General features: G+C 39.5%; 2 protein-coding genes across 26 annotated transcripts in view; one reads left to right on the forward strand and one right to left on the reverse strand.

Annotated features, from left to right (window-relative positions):
• Positions 1-682, reverse strand: part of C2CD3 (C2 domain containing 3 centriole elongation regulator) — a 175,961-nt gene extending 175,279 nt beyond the window's left edge. For 20 of the 22 annotated variants that reach the window (XR_010121340.1, XM_063641310.1, XM_063641307.1 and 17 more), the window contains exon 1: positions 415-655. Coding sequence is in view for 19 of the 22 variants with exons in the window: in XM_063641301.1 (XP_063497371.1) it covers positions 415-469 (55 nt within the window). In the remaining 3 variants the exon portion in view is untranslated. Of the gene's footprint in view, positions 1-414 lie in introns of all 22 variants that reach the window. The other 2 variants (XM_063641296.1, XM_063641304.1) reach the window with 2 other exon arrangements.
• A 100-nt stretch (positions 683-782) lies between these two features.
• The window catches only part of PPME1 (protein phosphatase methylesterase 1), an 88,624-nt gene continuing 73,827 nt past the window's right edge, over positions 783-15,579 (forward strand). Inside the window, exon 1 of one of the 4 annotated variants that reach the window (XM_055282879.2) lies at positions 783-1,198. In XM_055282879.2, coding sequence (XP_055138854.1) covers positions 1,098-1,198 — 101 coding nt within the window. In that variant the 5' untranslated portion in view covers positions 783-1,097. The remainder of the gene's footprint in view (positions 1,199-15,579) is intronic. The other 3 variants (XM_063641364.1, XM_055282877.2, XM_055282878.2) reach the window with 3 other exon arrangements.

Below are 15,579 nucleotides of genomic sequence, written 5' to 3' on the forward strand. Positions count from 1 at the left end.
CATTCAGTAACGTATAAAATGTGATTCTTGCCCACAATCACACAAGAAATGATATAATCCCTTTGCCAATTTATGTTTCTTCCTGTCCCTGTGCACCTCTAAAGCTACACACACACATACATTTCACTTCGTTATCAAAACCAATCCTATCATTGTTTGTTCTTCTCCTTTCCAGTCATCCTACCGGTAACCTTCATCTCATTAATCGCCACTCTGTGGCCCCTACCCCAGCCCCTAATTCCTTTCCATTCTCTGGAGGGCCAATTGCCCTTCCTCTTAACCTTCTGGTTCCCTGGCTATTTCCCTTCTTACGTCCCTTTTCTTGTTTATCCAGCGGGGGTGCGGGTCTCCCTAAAATTCCTTACACCCTGCTTTCCTATTACGCTTTCCTCAATCTTTGATCGCTCAGGTTACCTCTTTTTTTGCGCCCACGGCTGCCCCCAGACCCTTGGCCTTTTCGTTGTTTCATGATGAGCCCGAGCTCTTCTTCACCAGCTCAACTCCGTCTCCAGCACCTAAGCAGTATCCTCCCGCCATCCCTCCCCACGGCGCTTGCGTTCCCGGGCAACCGGCGCCGCTGGGCAGCCTGGGAGGCAGGAAAAAGCGACTCTTCCTTTAACAGTCTCCGGAAAACGGTGCGAAGAGAAGGCGCCAAGACGCCTTCCCTCCAATAGACTACAATACCCAGGACGCTTTGCTACAATACCTCTGCAGGGTTGGCTGGGGGCGCCTCCAACTGCGCAAGCGCATAGGGATACGCCGTTTGAGGACTCCATTGCCCAGGGTGCATTGCCCTGAAGAGCGCTCCTCTTTCCTGTGAAAGTCGTCGAGTTCCCAGCCGGGAGTCTGCGGAGTTCGCATACTCTGTTACCCAGCTTCCTTTGTGTGAGGGCTGTTGCGCACTTCCGGTGGAAGCGCTGAAGCGAGTGGGTGGAGTTTACGGAGCCGGTGGGCGGTAGGCGGTGCTACCGGTAGCTGGGTGCTGTCCAAAGGCGACAGGGCATCGTTAGGGGAGCGAGTCGTGACCGGTTGGGCCACACTCAACGTGGGACGAAGCTTCGCCTACTGTTTGACTACGTGCGTGCAGCCTCCCCTTGATGTCGGCCCTCGAAAAGAGCATGCACCTCGGCCGCCTTCCCTCTCGCCCACCTCTACCCGGCAGCGGGGGCAGTCAGAGCGGAGCCAAGATGCGAATGGGGTACGTGACCCATACCCCTTCTCCCTATGGGCCAGGCCCCAGCCATTGGAGAATGGTATCTCTGGGCGTTCAGAGAGGCACGGGAAAGGAGTCTACCGATAGGAGAAAATGTTGACGGCGGCCTGGAGATATTTAGATGGAGTAGAAGGCAGATTGGGGGACTAGGGGAGGCGCCAAGTCAATAGAAATTGGAGGAAAAATAACGTTGTTGAGGGGAGAGGGGAATGAGGCAAACGTTGGGGAAGCTGAGAGACTAACATAAGGGATCTGAGAATCACCTCCACAATAAAGGAGGCTTAGAAAAGGGAGTAGAACGGTGACAAAGGTGGAGGAGAATCGGCCAGGGAAGGTGGAGGGAAGTGGGGAATGACTGAGAGAAAAGTTGAGGGGAATTGGGCCAACAACTAAGGAAAGGTTTGGGAGGAGTAGATATCACAGTTCTAATATCTACACTGTGAGAACTAGATACTAGAAAAGCTGAGGGGGGTAGAAAACACTTGAGACAGGGTTGGAGAAGGAAAGAAGAGAATTAGGAAGCAGACGATTCTAGAGAATTCCCTGAGGTGTAAAGACAGATTCAGCGAATGAGAGGTGAGATTAGGTCTCTTAAGGGAGAATGAGAAAGTTTGGGGAGTAGGCCTAAGGTAAGGTGGAGACCATAGCCACGAAGATTGTTAAGGGGAATAGGAATGTGCTGAGACGCTGGACAGGATAAGGGAGAGAGAAGAAGGAGAGGACTGAAGAATTTACAAAGTGACCATAGGCTCTAAAGATTGAGAGATGACTATAAATACGGTTTGGTGAATGGAAGTGCTGCAGTTGTAAAGTCTGGGAAGCTTAGAGGAAGATTTGGGCAATCCGTTTTTGCTGGGCTAGTAGATCTGAGGGAAGCGACGTACTGGCCTAAGACTTTGAATTAGTGAAGCATTGGGAGTTGGGGAAATCGTTTGCTGGAAAGGAAGGAGAGCCATGTAGAAGAGATAGGTTTTGGAATTTTTAGATCATTAAATGGCTTGTGCCAGGTTAGGGGATACTTGGGCCGAGGAGAAAGAATGAGGTGAGCATGGGAGAAGTAGTTGCTGGAAAGCGGAGAGAATTGAATAGGCATTTGGTTTTGAGGGGATATTTGTAGTTTCAGACAGGATTCTGGGAATTAGTGACTGTAAAGAGAAAAGGAGTAGGAAAGATACTTACGTATGAGGACTCAAGAGTATATTTGGGATTCTAGAGATGAATTGGTAGATATTCTTTGAAAAAGGACTACAGAAGGGAAACCTTAGGTTCTGAAGAAGTAACATATGTAAAAAACCTATCAAAAAGGAGGCGAGAGTAGGAGATGCAGTACTGTGACAGTAAGTCCTAGGGATGAAAAGAAAGGAGAATCCTATAAAACAGTGGGGTAAAGGAATGGGAAAAATGGGTGGAAAAACCAGGGAAGGAAACTTAAGAATTGAGTGGAGACCTGCTATGATACGCAGTAGAAAAAATGAGAAAACTTTAGCAGGAGGAGATAGAGAGATGGATGCACAATAGAGGTAGAAGGCTACATAAAAGGTAAAGTGAAGATTGTTTTGGCTTTGGAAGACAGAAAAGTTGGACTATAACATGAATAAAGAGAATTTGGAAACTGACCCATAACATTATTTGTGAAATTAACCTGGAGTTTAATATTAACGTAACATTAATTGTTGTTAAATATCTTAGTTGCTGCCTTTCTTAAACTAAAATTTGATTTTTCAGTATACTAGCACCCTTCTATACAAATACATAAGAAAATCAGATTTTTAATAATTATACATTCTTTAGATAAGCTTATTAGAGCTCAGCTTCTCATTTTGGCAAAACAATTTCTCTGAAGATTGAAGAACTGGGTGAAGATACTGAGAGAAAATAAAAGGAAAATCTGCTGATTAGAAGATTGTATAATTGTTAGTAATTTGTCATTTTTATTTTTTATTACTTTTCGTTTTATTTTTTTTAGAGACAGAGTCTCACTCTGTTGCCCAGGCTAGAGTGCAGTGGCACAATCTCGGCTCACTGCAACTTCCACCTCCCAGGCTCAAGCGATTCTTGTGCCTCGGCCTCCCAAGTAGCTGGGATTACAGGCATGCACCACCACGCCCAGCTAATTTTTGTATTTTTAGTAGAGAGGGGATTTCATCGTGTTGGCCAGGCTGGTCTTGAACTCCTGGCCTCAAGTGATCTGCCCCACTTGGCTTCCCAAAGTACTGGGATTATAGGAGTGAGCTACCGTGCCTGGACAACTTACCTTTTTAAATAGATGCTTTGGTCTTCTTGGTTTAGGTTAACTGCTTATCCTGGAAAAGAGAGTTCTTTAGAAAGGCCTTTCTTTATGATAATATTGTGAAGAGAAGAGCATATATTGGTGAATATTTGTGTGTTCCTCAAATGGCTTATTTTCCCGTATTTTTCTTTTCTACTTTATTGGTACATAAGCAGGCTTCATCTAAGTCTCATGGTAGTAATAATACAGATTCTTTTTCTCCCTAGAATCATAAAGCTGAGAGAAAGCATAGACATGATCTCATTTCACCACTTCATCATGTAGTTGAGGAACCCAATATTCAGAGAGTTCTGTATTCTATAAGGGAATGTATTAATAAATGAGGGAACTGAGACTCAGATATTCCTAAGGCACCCTAAAAGCTTAGCGGTAGGGCCGTTAAGGACTAGGACTTGGGTCTCTTGACTGTGAGACCCATTGTGTATTTTGGAGTCATAATTGTCATCTGGGAATACTTAATTTGAGTTGTGTATCTTACTTATTTGCATATCATCTAGGATTCAGTCTTTTTCTTCAGTCGTAATTTATGAAGTCTCACACCAATTTCAAAGCATTCTTTATGTCTCCTTATGCTGACTTGCTTTTTTCTTAACTTCCATTCTTCCACTCTGTCTATCTGTTACTCACAAGTTAGTCCTGTTCCCTTGATAGTCTCTTGTGTGGCTTACTCTCTCAACTATTTTTCATGATCTCTTGCCTTCAATTTCACTAAACATTATTTAGGCATGTTTGCATATTCAGGGTGCATATTCTGAGTTGGTGATTTTTCATGAGTTTCCATAATTCAGTTTTTCAGATTAGATTTAGTAATTCCAAAGTATTGTTGGATAATTTAATAGCAATTTTTAAAGTAAGTACTGTGTGCCAGACATTGTAATGGTAACTTTAGTTATTTAATGTGTCCACAGACCTACGGTGAATATTTTCCTGCATTGTGGGTAAAGACATTCAGACTCAGAGATTAAAAGTAACCCAACTAGTATGTAGCAGAACTAGGATTCAATCTAAGTTTAGTCTCTAGAATCCATTCACTTTTCAGTACACTAATATTTTCTCTTGGGTAAGGCCTGAAATCCTGGTGTCACTCTTCCTTTTAATAGATGCCAATGGATGTTGCCAAAAACATAGTGGTTTTGAACTTCTTTATTAAAGCTTTTAGAGCTACTCTGACTAAAGTAGATTTGAGATCCCTATTTGCTTTGCATCCCTGGTGTGCTTGAGAGAAGTATCTTTTGAAAGTCATTGCTTTTGTATATACTATTACTATTAGAGGAACTATAAAATATTAAAGTCATTCATTATTCAACATGTTTTTGGTTTATCATTAGTTGTACTTTTCGGCCAGGTGTGGTGGCTCATGCCTGTAATCCCAGCACTTTGGGAGGCCAAGGCGGGTGGATCACCTGGGGTCGGGAGTTCAAGACCAGCCTGACCAACATAGAGAAACACTGTCTCTACTAAAATTACAAAATTAGCTGGCGTGGTGGCACATGCCTGTAATCCCAGCTACTCGGGAGGCTGAGGCAGGAGAATCACTTGAACCCGGGAGGCGGAGGTTGTGGTGAGCCGAGATCGCGCCATTGCACTCCAGCCAGGGCAACAAGAGCGAAACTCCATCTCAAAAAAAAAAAAAAAAAAAAAAAGGTCTACTTTTCTATTATTATCTCTTAAATTCCTTTTTTTCTCTTTTGCAAGAGATAGGGTCTTGCTGTGTTGCCCAGGCTGAAGTACAGTGGCTTTTCACAGGCATAATCTTGGTGCATTACAGCCTCAAACTCCTGGGCTCAAGCAGTCTTCCCGCTTCACCCTCTTGAGTAGGTAGGACTGAGGATGCATGCTAGCATGCCCAGCTCTGTAGTGATTTAACTGACATGTATATAGTAGTCCCTTTTTATATTCTATGAGGTAAACTAGGGCAGGAGTTAATATTTTCTTTTAATAAATGAGAAAACTGAAATGTTCATTGACTTGCCCAAGATCACAGAATCATTATGTGGCAGGAACAGCATTCAAACCCAGGACTTCGTATTTTTAGTCCATTGTTCTTTTTATAGCTTGCATTGAAGGGTTTGGTATTTGAAGTGACATAGATCTAAGTTTGAAGCCCAACTAGGTATTTACATTGGTTGAGTCATTTAACTTCTCATGGTCTATTTTCTTATCTCTAAAATGAGAATACTTCGCTTACCTTAAGAGTACTGTGAGAATAAGATAATACATAAAAAGCACTTACAGTTCCTGACACATAAGCTCTTAAGGAATGATAGCTAGTAGATAATTATACATTGAGAACTGTGAAGAAGGTTCATAGTTTATGTGGAAGCTCTCCTTTCAGTTTCTTATGTTATCAGCTTTTTTGTCCCCACAAGCTGTATGTTTATTCATATCTGATTAGATAGTCTTTCATCCATCTTCTTAAATTTATTATGGATATCAGGCCTCTTAGGAAGGCTTTAATGAGCTGTTCACACAGATGGGGAAATAAAGGGCAAAGTGAAGTGATTTGCTCAAGGTCACAGATTGAGTTACGAAAATAATCAAATCCCAGTATTTGTTTTTTTTTTTATTTTTTCATTAGATTTTTAAAATATTAAGTTATAATTTGTATGCCATAGAATTCATTCTTTTAAATGTACAATTCAGTGATTTTTAGTATATTCACTCGGTTGTGCAATTACTGCCACTAATTGCAGAACATTTTCATCCTCCCATAAACTCCTTACTTATTAGCATCTTCCCTTCCTCCCAGCGTGTATTGCTTCTGGATCTTGAGTCACAGAAAGGCTTTTCCTTTTTTCAGGTTATAAAGGAATCATTTATATTTTTTCCTAGTACCTGTATAGTGTCCTTTTTTTTTTTTTTTTTTTGAGACAGAGTCTTGCTCTGTCACCCAGGCCAGACGGAGTGCAGTGGCGTGATCTCGGCCCACTACAACCTCCGCTTCCCGAGTTCAGGTGATTCTCCTGCTTCAGCCTCCCAAGTAGCTGGGATTACAGGCATGCACCACCACACCCAGCTAATTTTTGTATTTTTAGTAGAGACGGGGTTTCATTATGTTGGCCAGGCTGGTCTTGAACTCCTGGCCTCAGGTAATCCGCCCACCCCAGCCTCCCAAAGTGCTGGGATTACAGGCGTGAGCCACCGTGCCTGGCCATTTTTTTTTTTTTTAATCCATTTGAAGTTTATCTTGATACACAAAGTGAGGAAAAGAAGAAATTTTATTTTTATCCAAAGGCTATCTAGTTGTTTTCATCATTTATTAAATTTTTTAGTCCTTTACCCATTATGTAAATTTCACTACAATAAAGAAATAGTCCTGGCCAGGCTCAGTGGTCCATGCCTGTAATCCCAGCACTTTGGGAGGCCAAGGCGTGTGGACCACTTGAGCTTGGGAGTTGGAGACCAGCCTGGACAACATGGTGAAACCTCTTCTCTACAAAAATCACAAAAATTTAGCTGGGTGTGGTGGTGTGTGCCTGTAGTCCCAGCTACTCTGGAGGATCATTTGAGTCCGGGAAGCAAAGGTTGCAGTGAGCCAAGATCATGCCCCTGCATTCTAGCCTGGGACACAGAGTGAGACTTTGTCTCAAAAAAAAAAAAAGTCGTCTTTCTCACTGATTAAAATGACACCTTTGTCATATGCCAAATTTCTGTATAGATCTGGGTCTGTGGAGTTTCTTTTATGTGCCACTACTGTACTTTTAATTAGAGGCTTTATTAATATGTTTTGAAGGGTGGTAGAGGTTGTTTCCCCCTCATTCATTTTTAGGATTTTCGTGGTTCCTCTTGTTTTTTCTCACAAATAAACTTTCTAATCCCATAGACTAGTGCCAGAAAAGAATCCTGATGGTATTTTTATTGGGATTACATTAAATACAAATATTAATTTAGAATATACATTTTTTATGATGTTGAATGTTCCTTGAAGAAATATAGTATCTTTCAATTTGTATGAATCCCTTTTGAAGGAAATATATTTCAGATTCCAAGTATTGACCTAAATTATATTCAATCTAATATTACTTAAAGTCCATAGTACTCTTAAATAATTGTGAAACTCAATAGATTTACTATTTAAATACAATTAAATCTACAAAAATCCCCAATCTCACCTTAGCAACATTATATTGATGTGAAACAATCTACTTTGCTGTTATCAGTTTACTGTAGTTTAAACTACAAGGACATTTATTATCGATAGGATGTTCCAGGGTTCATTCAGTTGCTAAACAATTTCATTCAGGACCCAGGCTTTTTGCATCCTTTCTTTTGCCATCCTTAGAATGGTGGCTTTTCCTTCTCTTGCTTGTCACCTTATGGTTGCAGGATGGCTGCTGCCACTCTACTTCTATCTTATCTTTACAAATAAAAAGAAATGGGGGCCAAAGTCCTTTCCTAGCTAAGCTTGTCTTTTAATTTTTTCCCAGAAATGCAAGCTCCCCAACAGATTTTTCCCTTAAGTCTTATTGTCCAGAACTGTTCACATACCCATCCTAAAACCAATCACTGGCTGTAGGGAATGGGATTAACTATGACTGGTTTAGACCGATTTTGATTCATTCCCTTGGACTGGACTAGCTGCTTAAACAAAAGTATTACAGTTCTGTTAGGGAAGAGAGAGTGGGAAGTGGGCAGGTAATGTCTGGAATGGAGAATAAACAGCATCTGGCCCAAATCCTGAGGTTAACAAGTAGAGAAGCCTAATCTTCTGATTTCAACTTCCCTACTGTTTTCATTGCAGTGTAAGTATAGGAAGTAATAATCCCACCCCCAACTCCCCTGCCCCTTATTGCCAGATTTGAGCCCCTTGACATTCATTTCAGAACTTCTGAGTAAAAGTCCATTTTTCCATTGTTGCTTATTGCCAGCAAATCTGTTTCTTCTTAGTATCTCCAAAATTGGGTAATTTGCTCTTTTGTTTTATTTTAAACCTAATGAGCCTTCCTTGTTATGCTACTTGATGTCAGATTTCAGAAAACATCTCTAGTTGTTTGGGAAAGACTGTTTCCTTCACACTATGAAATAGTTTGTTTTTTTTTAACAGAAGAAACTTTTAATTAATAATTCTATTAAGAGGGTGGCCACACTTCGATATTTCTTCAAATACAACATTGATTACAAGTTTCAGGTATATTCTACCAATATATTTTGAAGACTGAATAAGAGATTATATTGAAAATTCCAATCATTTCAAACCACACCAGAAGATGAAGTTGTTTACTTATCAGTCCTTTTCCTATATGCTTCTGTGTGTGTTTTTGGCCATGGACTTTTTCCAGATTTAAGTAGACATCCTGTCTGTGCCACTAACAAGTTGTATGACTCTGGTCAGTTATTTTTCTCTTCCTGGGCCTCATTATCATGGAAAGAAAGAACACTTTGGCACCTGACATACTTGTTTAAATCCAAGCTCCCCAGCCTGGGCAACAGCAAAAACTTGTCTCTACTAAAACAAAACAAAACAAAACAACCAGGCATGGTGGTGCACACCTGTTAGTCCCAGCTACTTGAGAGACTGAGATGGGAGAATCACTTGAGCCTGGGAGTTTGAGGTTGCAGTGTGCTGTGATCGTGCCACTGCACTCCAGCCTGGGAGACAGAATGAGACCCTATCTCTAAAAATAGTAATTATAAAATAAAAAGTCAAATCCAAGCTCCGGTGCTACCAAAAATGGCTCTGGGAAAGTTATTTAGTATTTCTGAGTCACCTTAAAATGAGAATACTTTAATGGTACTGTTCAAAATCGTGCTTGGTACGTAATGAACACCTAGTTGTTTCCTTTCATAAAGTAAGATTTGAGTTAGATGATCTCTAACAGCATGATTCATGATGTAGTTTTTAGAATCCTGAAGTCTGCTGCTTAATGGCATGCCTTGGAGTAAGGAACACTTCAGACCCACCACAACCCTCAGCCAGCCATCTGGTTGCTTTCTTTTCATTCTCTTCAAAGTAATGCTAATAAGGACATTTTAAAAACAGTGGTGCCTTGATTTAAATAGCTGGCTGCAATTAAACTTCAGTATTTAGCCTCCACTACCAGACTCCTAGACTTTGACAGAATTTGTGACAACAGTGATTAAGACTGCTACTGTGCCCATTCATGACTCATCAATAACTCTCTTAATAAACTTAAGCAGCCTAGATGTTGATGTATTATTCCTATTTAGATTTGAGACATTCATGTAAAAACATACAACTTACATTTCTTGTTTCTTGTTCTCTAGGCAAGGAAGGTTTTTCCTCCTTCCCTTTCTCCCCTTTCTCTCCTTTCTCCTGGCTTTCCTTAGGATTTGATCATATAATTTTGTTGGTTTTGGTCATTATCTCCTAGTAGGCATATCACATTGTAGACAAGCAGAGCATTCTCTATTCTCTTTAGTCCTCTGAATTGTAATTATTGGTCGACTGTGTATTCCTCAAAACTGTTGAGGTTCATAAGGGTAGGAATTGTGTCTGAATTTTGCTGGTGCCTAGAATGCTGTCTACTTTAGTGCTAACTGAATGAGAAACCCAAATCCTGGCCTATTTAACCCCATTCTATAAGAACAATGTTATTTCCCCACCAGTTCCCTTAAGATGGTATAACTAGGGCTATACTCCCTTTCTCCTAAAAGCGGTTATACTTCATAGAATAATAGAATCTCTATTTCAATACCAGCTTTTAGGTAAAATGTGTTGTATTTACAATATGTTACTTTGAGATTTAAAATAATTATGTGGTTGAAACTCTTGTAATAGGTCTTGTAATAGGCTTGTAATAGGTCTCATGATATGTACAGATTCAGGCTTGTTACTTTTATTTTATCAAAATTTGACAATTTATGTCTTCCTCTTTGATTCCCCAAACCTGAAAGCAAGTCCATTATTATAAGAGAGCAAATGTCAATTAGCAATTATTTTCACACTAGCCTTATTTTATAGTATTCAGTTTTTCTGCCCTTGCCCAATTTATCACTTATTCTCTAAGAGTGAAGACTATTTTCCAAGCACCTTCACCAAATTTAGGGATCAGAGCAAGCGGTCCACCATTAAAGGCTAGTGTTAAAAGCCCTCCAAAGTCATGCCCTAAGCAGTGTTAATTTCCTAAGTGTTTCTTGCACTTAACAATTGCCAAATTTATTTTGTTGGCAATGCCTTCCATTTTCTTCACTTTTTCAACTCCTACCCATCCTTTAAAACTCATGAAGCGCTTTCAGACTACATTAGCTCATTCATTTGCTCTGTCTTCTCTGAGCACCTATAACAATTTTGGCATCTCCACTCATCAATTGTTTGCACTGGTATTGTACTTTTTCACTGTTACTGTGTCAAACTTATCGAAGATAATTTTATGCAGATTTTTGTGTGTTTCCTCAATAAAATTTAGAACTCCTGTAGTGCAAGGACCTTTGTTTCTTTGTGCTTTCTACTGTAACACAGTTAAATGTTTTTGTAAAATTTGATTTAATGGACATGTAGCACACATTCATTTAAAATAAAGTCCTGAAGCTTTTTCTGATCAGTCCAGCTTGCACTGATTTTTCTATTTTCTGTCCTTTGGTGGCACCTGTCATTTTACCAGGAATCAGCAAATGTTTTCTGTTAAAAGCCAGATAGTATTTCAGGCTTTGTGGGCTATGTTAGTCTCTGTTGCAGCTACTCAGCTCTGCTGTTGTAGAGTGAAAGTAGCCACAGACAATATGTAACTGAATGTGTCTGTGTTCTAACAACACTTTATGGACACTGAAATTTGAATTTCACATAATTTTCACGTGTCATTAGTCTCTCTCCTCCCCCTGCCCTCCACCTTTTAAAAATGTAAAGATCATTCTCTGATCCTGGGCCATGCAAAAATAGGTGGTGGGCTGGATTTCCCATAGGCTGTAGTTTGCCAACCCAGTATCAATACTGTTAGTTCTGTACTTCTACTGTCTTGTAGTAGAAAGAAGGTAGGTTTTAAAATCAACAAACTAGGATTCTCTTCCTGGCTTTACTGTAACTTACCGCTTAACTGGTGCAAACTTGACTTTATTTTTTTTTAAATGTAGATAATAATGCTAGCCTCAGAGTTTTTGAGGAGAAAATGAGATATGTGTAGAAATATTATTTAAATTGGAAAACTGTCTAATGGAAACTTACTGTATTTTCTCAATTCTAAGATACATTCCATTTTTACATTTAAAATGATAATGTCTTTTTTTTTTTTGAGACAGAGTTCTCACTCTGTCACCCAGGCTGGAGTGCAGTGGCATGATCTCGGTTCACTGCAACCTCCACCTCACAGGTCCAAGCAACCCTTCTGCCTCAGCCACCCGAGTAGCTGGGTTTACAGGTGTGTGCCACCACGCCCGGCTAATTTTTGTATTTTTAGTAGAGACAGGGTTTCACCATGTTGGTCAGGCTGGTCTCAAACTCCTGACCTCAAGGGATCTGCCCACCTTGGCCTCCTAAAGCACTGGGAGATAGTGTCTTAACAATGCTGTTGGTCAGATAACAATTCTACCATGATTCTCATTGCCTGAACATAAGTGAGCACCAAAACCAGGATCAAAATTTACAAAACGTATAGGTGTTGAAACTTCTTAGAGATAAAACTGGAGTGCTCTTTTAACCACTAAAAACTGAATGCTTGTGAGGAGGCGTGGGTGTTCAATCAGGTGGGTTGAGCAACATTCCTAAAGTGAGAGTCAAAAGTAAGGCTGAGGCCAGGCACCATGGTTCATGCCTGTAATTCCAACACTTTGGGAGGCTGAGGTGGGAGGATTGCTTGAGCTCAGGAGTTCAAGACCAACCTAGGCAACATAGCTAGACCTTGTCTCTACCAAAAAAAAAAAAAAAAAAAAAGTACGGGCTGGTGCAGTGGCTCACACTTGTAATCCCAGCAGTTTTGGAGTTCAGGGTGGGAGGATTGCTTGAGCCCAGGAATTTGAGACCAGCCTGGGCAACATAGTGAGACCACATCTCTACAAAAAGTTAAAAAATTAGCCAGGCATGGTAGCATGTACCTGTAGTCCCAGCCACTGGAGAGGCTGAGGTGGGAGGATCAATTGAGCCCAGGAGGTTGAGATTGCAGTGAGCCATGATCGTGACACTGTACTCCAGCCTGGATGACAGAGGGAGACCCTGTCTCAAAACAAAACAACAACAAAAAAAGTGAGATAGCTCTAAATAATTGTAAAGCTGGCATATGAAGGTGTTTAGTTATATGAAACATTCCATCACCAATGTTCTTGTGAGGCACAGAAAACTATATTGGTCCGAGTGATTCAAAAGAGAGTAGGACTCCACCTATGAAGAAATGGTCAGGAATACCTTAAGTATTTTATTCTGCTTTCATTTATATGTATTATATATATGTCTCCATAAGTAATATATAATGAATCTATATAAGTATAAAAGAGCTATTTCTTCTGTAGAAAAGTAGAATGAATTCTTTTTTATATAAAAATGTAAAATCTAAGTGATAAAGTATTGTGTCATACTTGATAGTTCTTTTTCTTAGTTTTTCATCTTACAAATTCTTTTCCTTAGCTTTTCATCTTACAAATCGATGGTGCCTTGTACATACTATATTTCGTCTATTCTAGCAACAAGACTGTGATCTGCTTGTTTAGTTTTCTTAATTGTAAACTCCTTTTGTAGTTATTTACTTGTCCTAAGGCAGTTAGCATCTAGGAGCTCAATAAACATTTGTTGAGTGAATGAATGACACTCAGATGCAATGGAAACATGACATTTTCCCAATAGCAATAGTTTAGAATTGTCCATCCTGAATTTAATAGAGAAGTAAATGGGAGGGAGGAGCCATAGACTTAGAGTGAAATTTTAAAAATATGATTATTGAAAGCTTGCAAAAAATGAACTTGTGCACTATTTATATTCTTTTGTGATTCCATATTTGTATCTCTGTATCTTTATTCTTTTAAGAAATATGTCTTAGGTGGTTGTGAGGATTAAATTTGTATAATGCTTATAAAGTGCCTAGTACATATACATGTCTAGCTTGTTTCATTTAATCCTTTTCATTCCTTTAATTAAACAGCTTTTCCTTAAGCATAAGAACCGTTGTTCATTATATATAAAAACCACTTTTAATTGAGTTTTTCTGTGTTAATCAACTGAACTATATTATTAGCTGGGTTTCATAAAAAATGGCATTTTAGCATATTGTGGATAAGTAGGCTTGGGAGTGGAGCCACCCATAGAATTTACCAATATTTTATAACACTGTTGGGAGAAATGTGTCTTGGTATTCCCACCATCAACTCATTTTTAAGTTGGAAAATCTCTATACTAACATTTCTTCACTGATTATTGGGAATTCTAATCTTTTGTAGGTAATTAGAGGATTTGTACTTTTGCCTCTTCCCTAACCAGATTGATGTTTAGTAAGGGTGGTACTTTAAATTTTTATAGCATTTGATTTAACAAAATCTTCATGCCAGATATCATCCTTGTGAATCCTTTTCCCATATGATTATATTAACATGTGTTCCACAAGAAAGACTGGATGTGCCATTTATGAGCTCTCATGTATTATTTCATAGCCGTAGTGTACAGTGACTGTTTACCTATTTCCCCCCTGCGTGAGCTCTTTGAAGGAAAGGACTAAATTTTAATCAATGGGAACTTCTAGTCTGCTTATTTCCCTAGTGCCTAAGAAGTATATCAGGGCCTGCCATGCAGGACATACTCAAATGTCTCTTCAATTGAATTGAGATTAAATTAGCTGCTTATATAAGCAAATTGTGACTGGAAAGAAGCTCTGAAATGATTGCCCTAATGATATTTACAGTTTGCTTATGAAGTATGTCTTTTTTTTTTTAGACAGAATCTCACTCTGTCACCCAGGCTGGAGTGCAGTGGCACAATCTCAGCTCACTACAACCTCTGCCTCCCGGGTTCAAGTGATTCTCCTGCTTCAGCCTCCTGAGTAGCTGGGATTACAGGCACATGTCACCACAACCGGCTAATTTTTGTATTTTTAGTAGAGATGGGGTTTCACCATGTTGGTCAGGCTGGTCTCGGACTCCTGACCTCATGATCCACCTACCTTGGCCTCCCAAAGTGCTGGGATTACAGGTGTGAGCCACCACGCCTGGTCTGAAGTATGTCTTTTATTCTAGATCATCATGACATTCAGATGAGTCTGGGGAGGGGATGGTATGGCTGTTGGTCTGAAATATGCTTCATTAGAGGCTTCTATATGAACCTCTTTGGTTTTTAAACTTCAAACCTGCTTGTTTTCTTCCTGTTTTGGCAGAATAGTAGCTTACATAAATGCTGATTATTGGATAATGCCCCACACGTTGATTTTGAGGGTAAGCAACTGCATTAGCCTTTGCACAACATCAAAAAGCCTATATTCTGTCTGTTCTCCTGCTTTCATTAATGGTGTTTCAGTGGCTTTTTTTTTTGTTTGAGGCCAGATCATTTTAGAAAAGTTGTCATTATATCCTTTTTTTTTTAAACTTTTCAAGTTGTAGAAAAAGAAGTTAATAATTATGTTGTTTTCCTGTTGGGTGAAAGGTGGAAATAAAATTTAGAAAATTTATTTTCTAATTTAGGCAAAGTACAATTCTTCATTATCAAAGGTATAAGATTACACCTGTTCTCCCTGTGCTACAGCAGTCTGTGTTTATCCATGCACTTTAAGCAAAGTATATATATATATATATATTTTTTTATTTCATTTTATTATTATTATACTTTAAGTTTTAGGGTACATGTGCACAATGTGCAGGTTTGTTACATATGTATACATGTGCCATGTTGGTGTGCTGCACCCATTAACTCGTCATTTAGAATTAGGTATATCTCCTAATGCTATCCCTCCCCCATCCCGCCACCCCACAACAGTCCCTGGAGTGTGATGTTCCCCTTCCTGTGTCCATGTGTTCTCATTGTTCAATTCCCACCTATGAGTGTTTGGTTTTTTGTCCTTGTGATAGTTTACTGAGAATGATGATTTCCAGTTTCATCCACATCCCTACAAAGGACATAAACTCATCATTTTTTATGGCTGCATAGTATTCCATGGTGTATATGTGCCACATTTTCTTAATCCAGTCTATCGTTGTTGGACATTTGGGTTGG

The sequence above is a fragment of the Symphalangus syndactylus genome, chromosome 6 (assembly GCF_028878055.3).
Source record: "Symphalangus syndactylus isolate Jambi chromosome 6, NHGRI_mSymSyn1-v2.1_pri, whole genome shotgun sequence".
Classification (NCBI taxonomy): Eukaryota; Metazoa; Chordata; class Mammalia; order Primates; family Hylobatidae; genus Symphalangus; species Symphalangus syndactylus.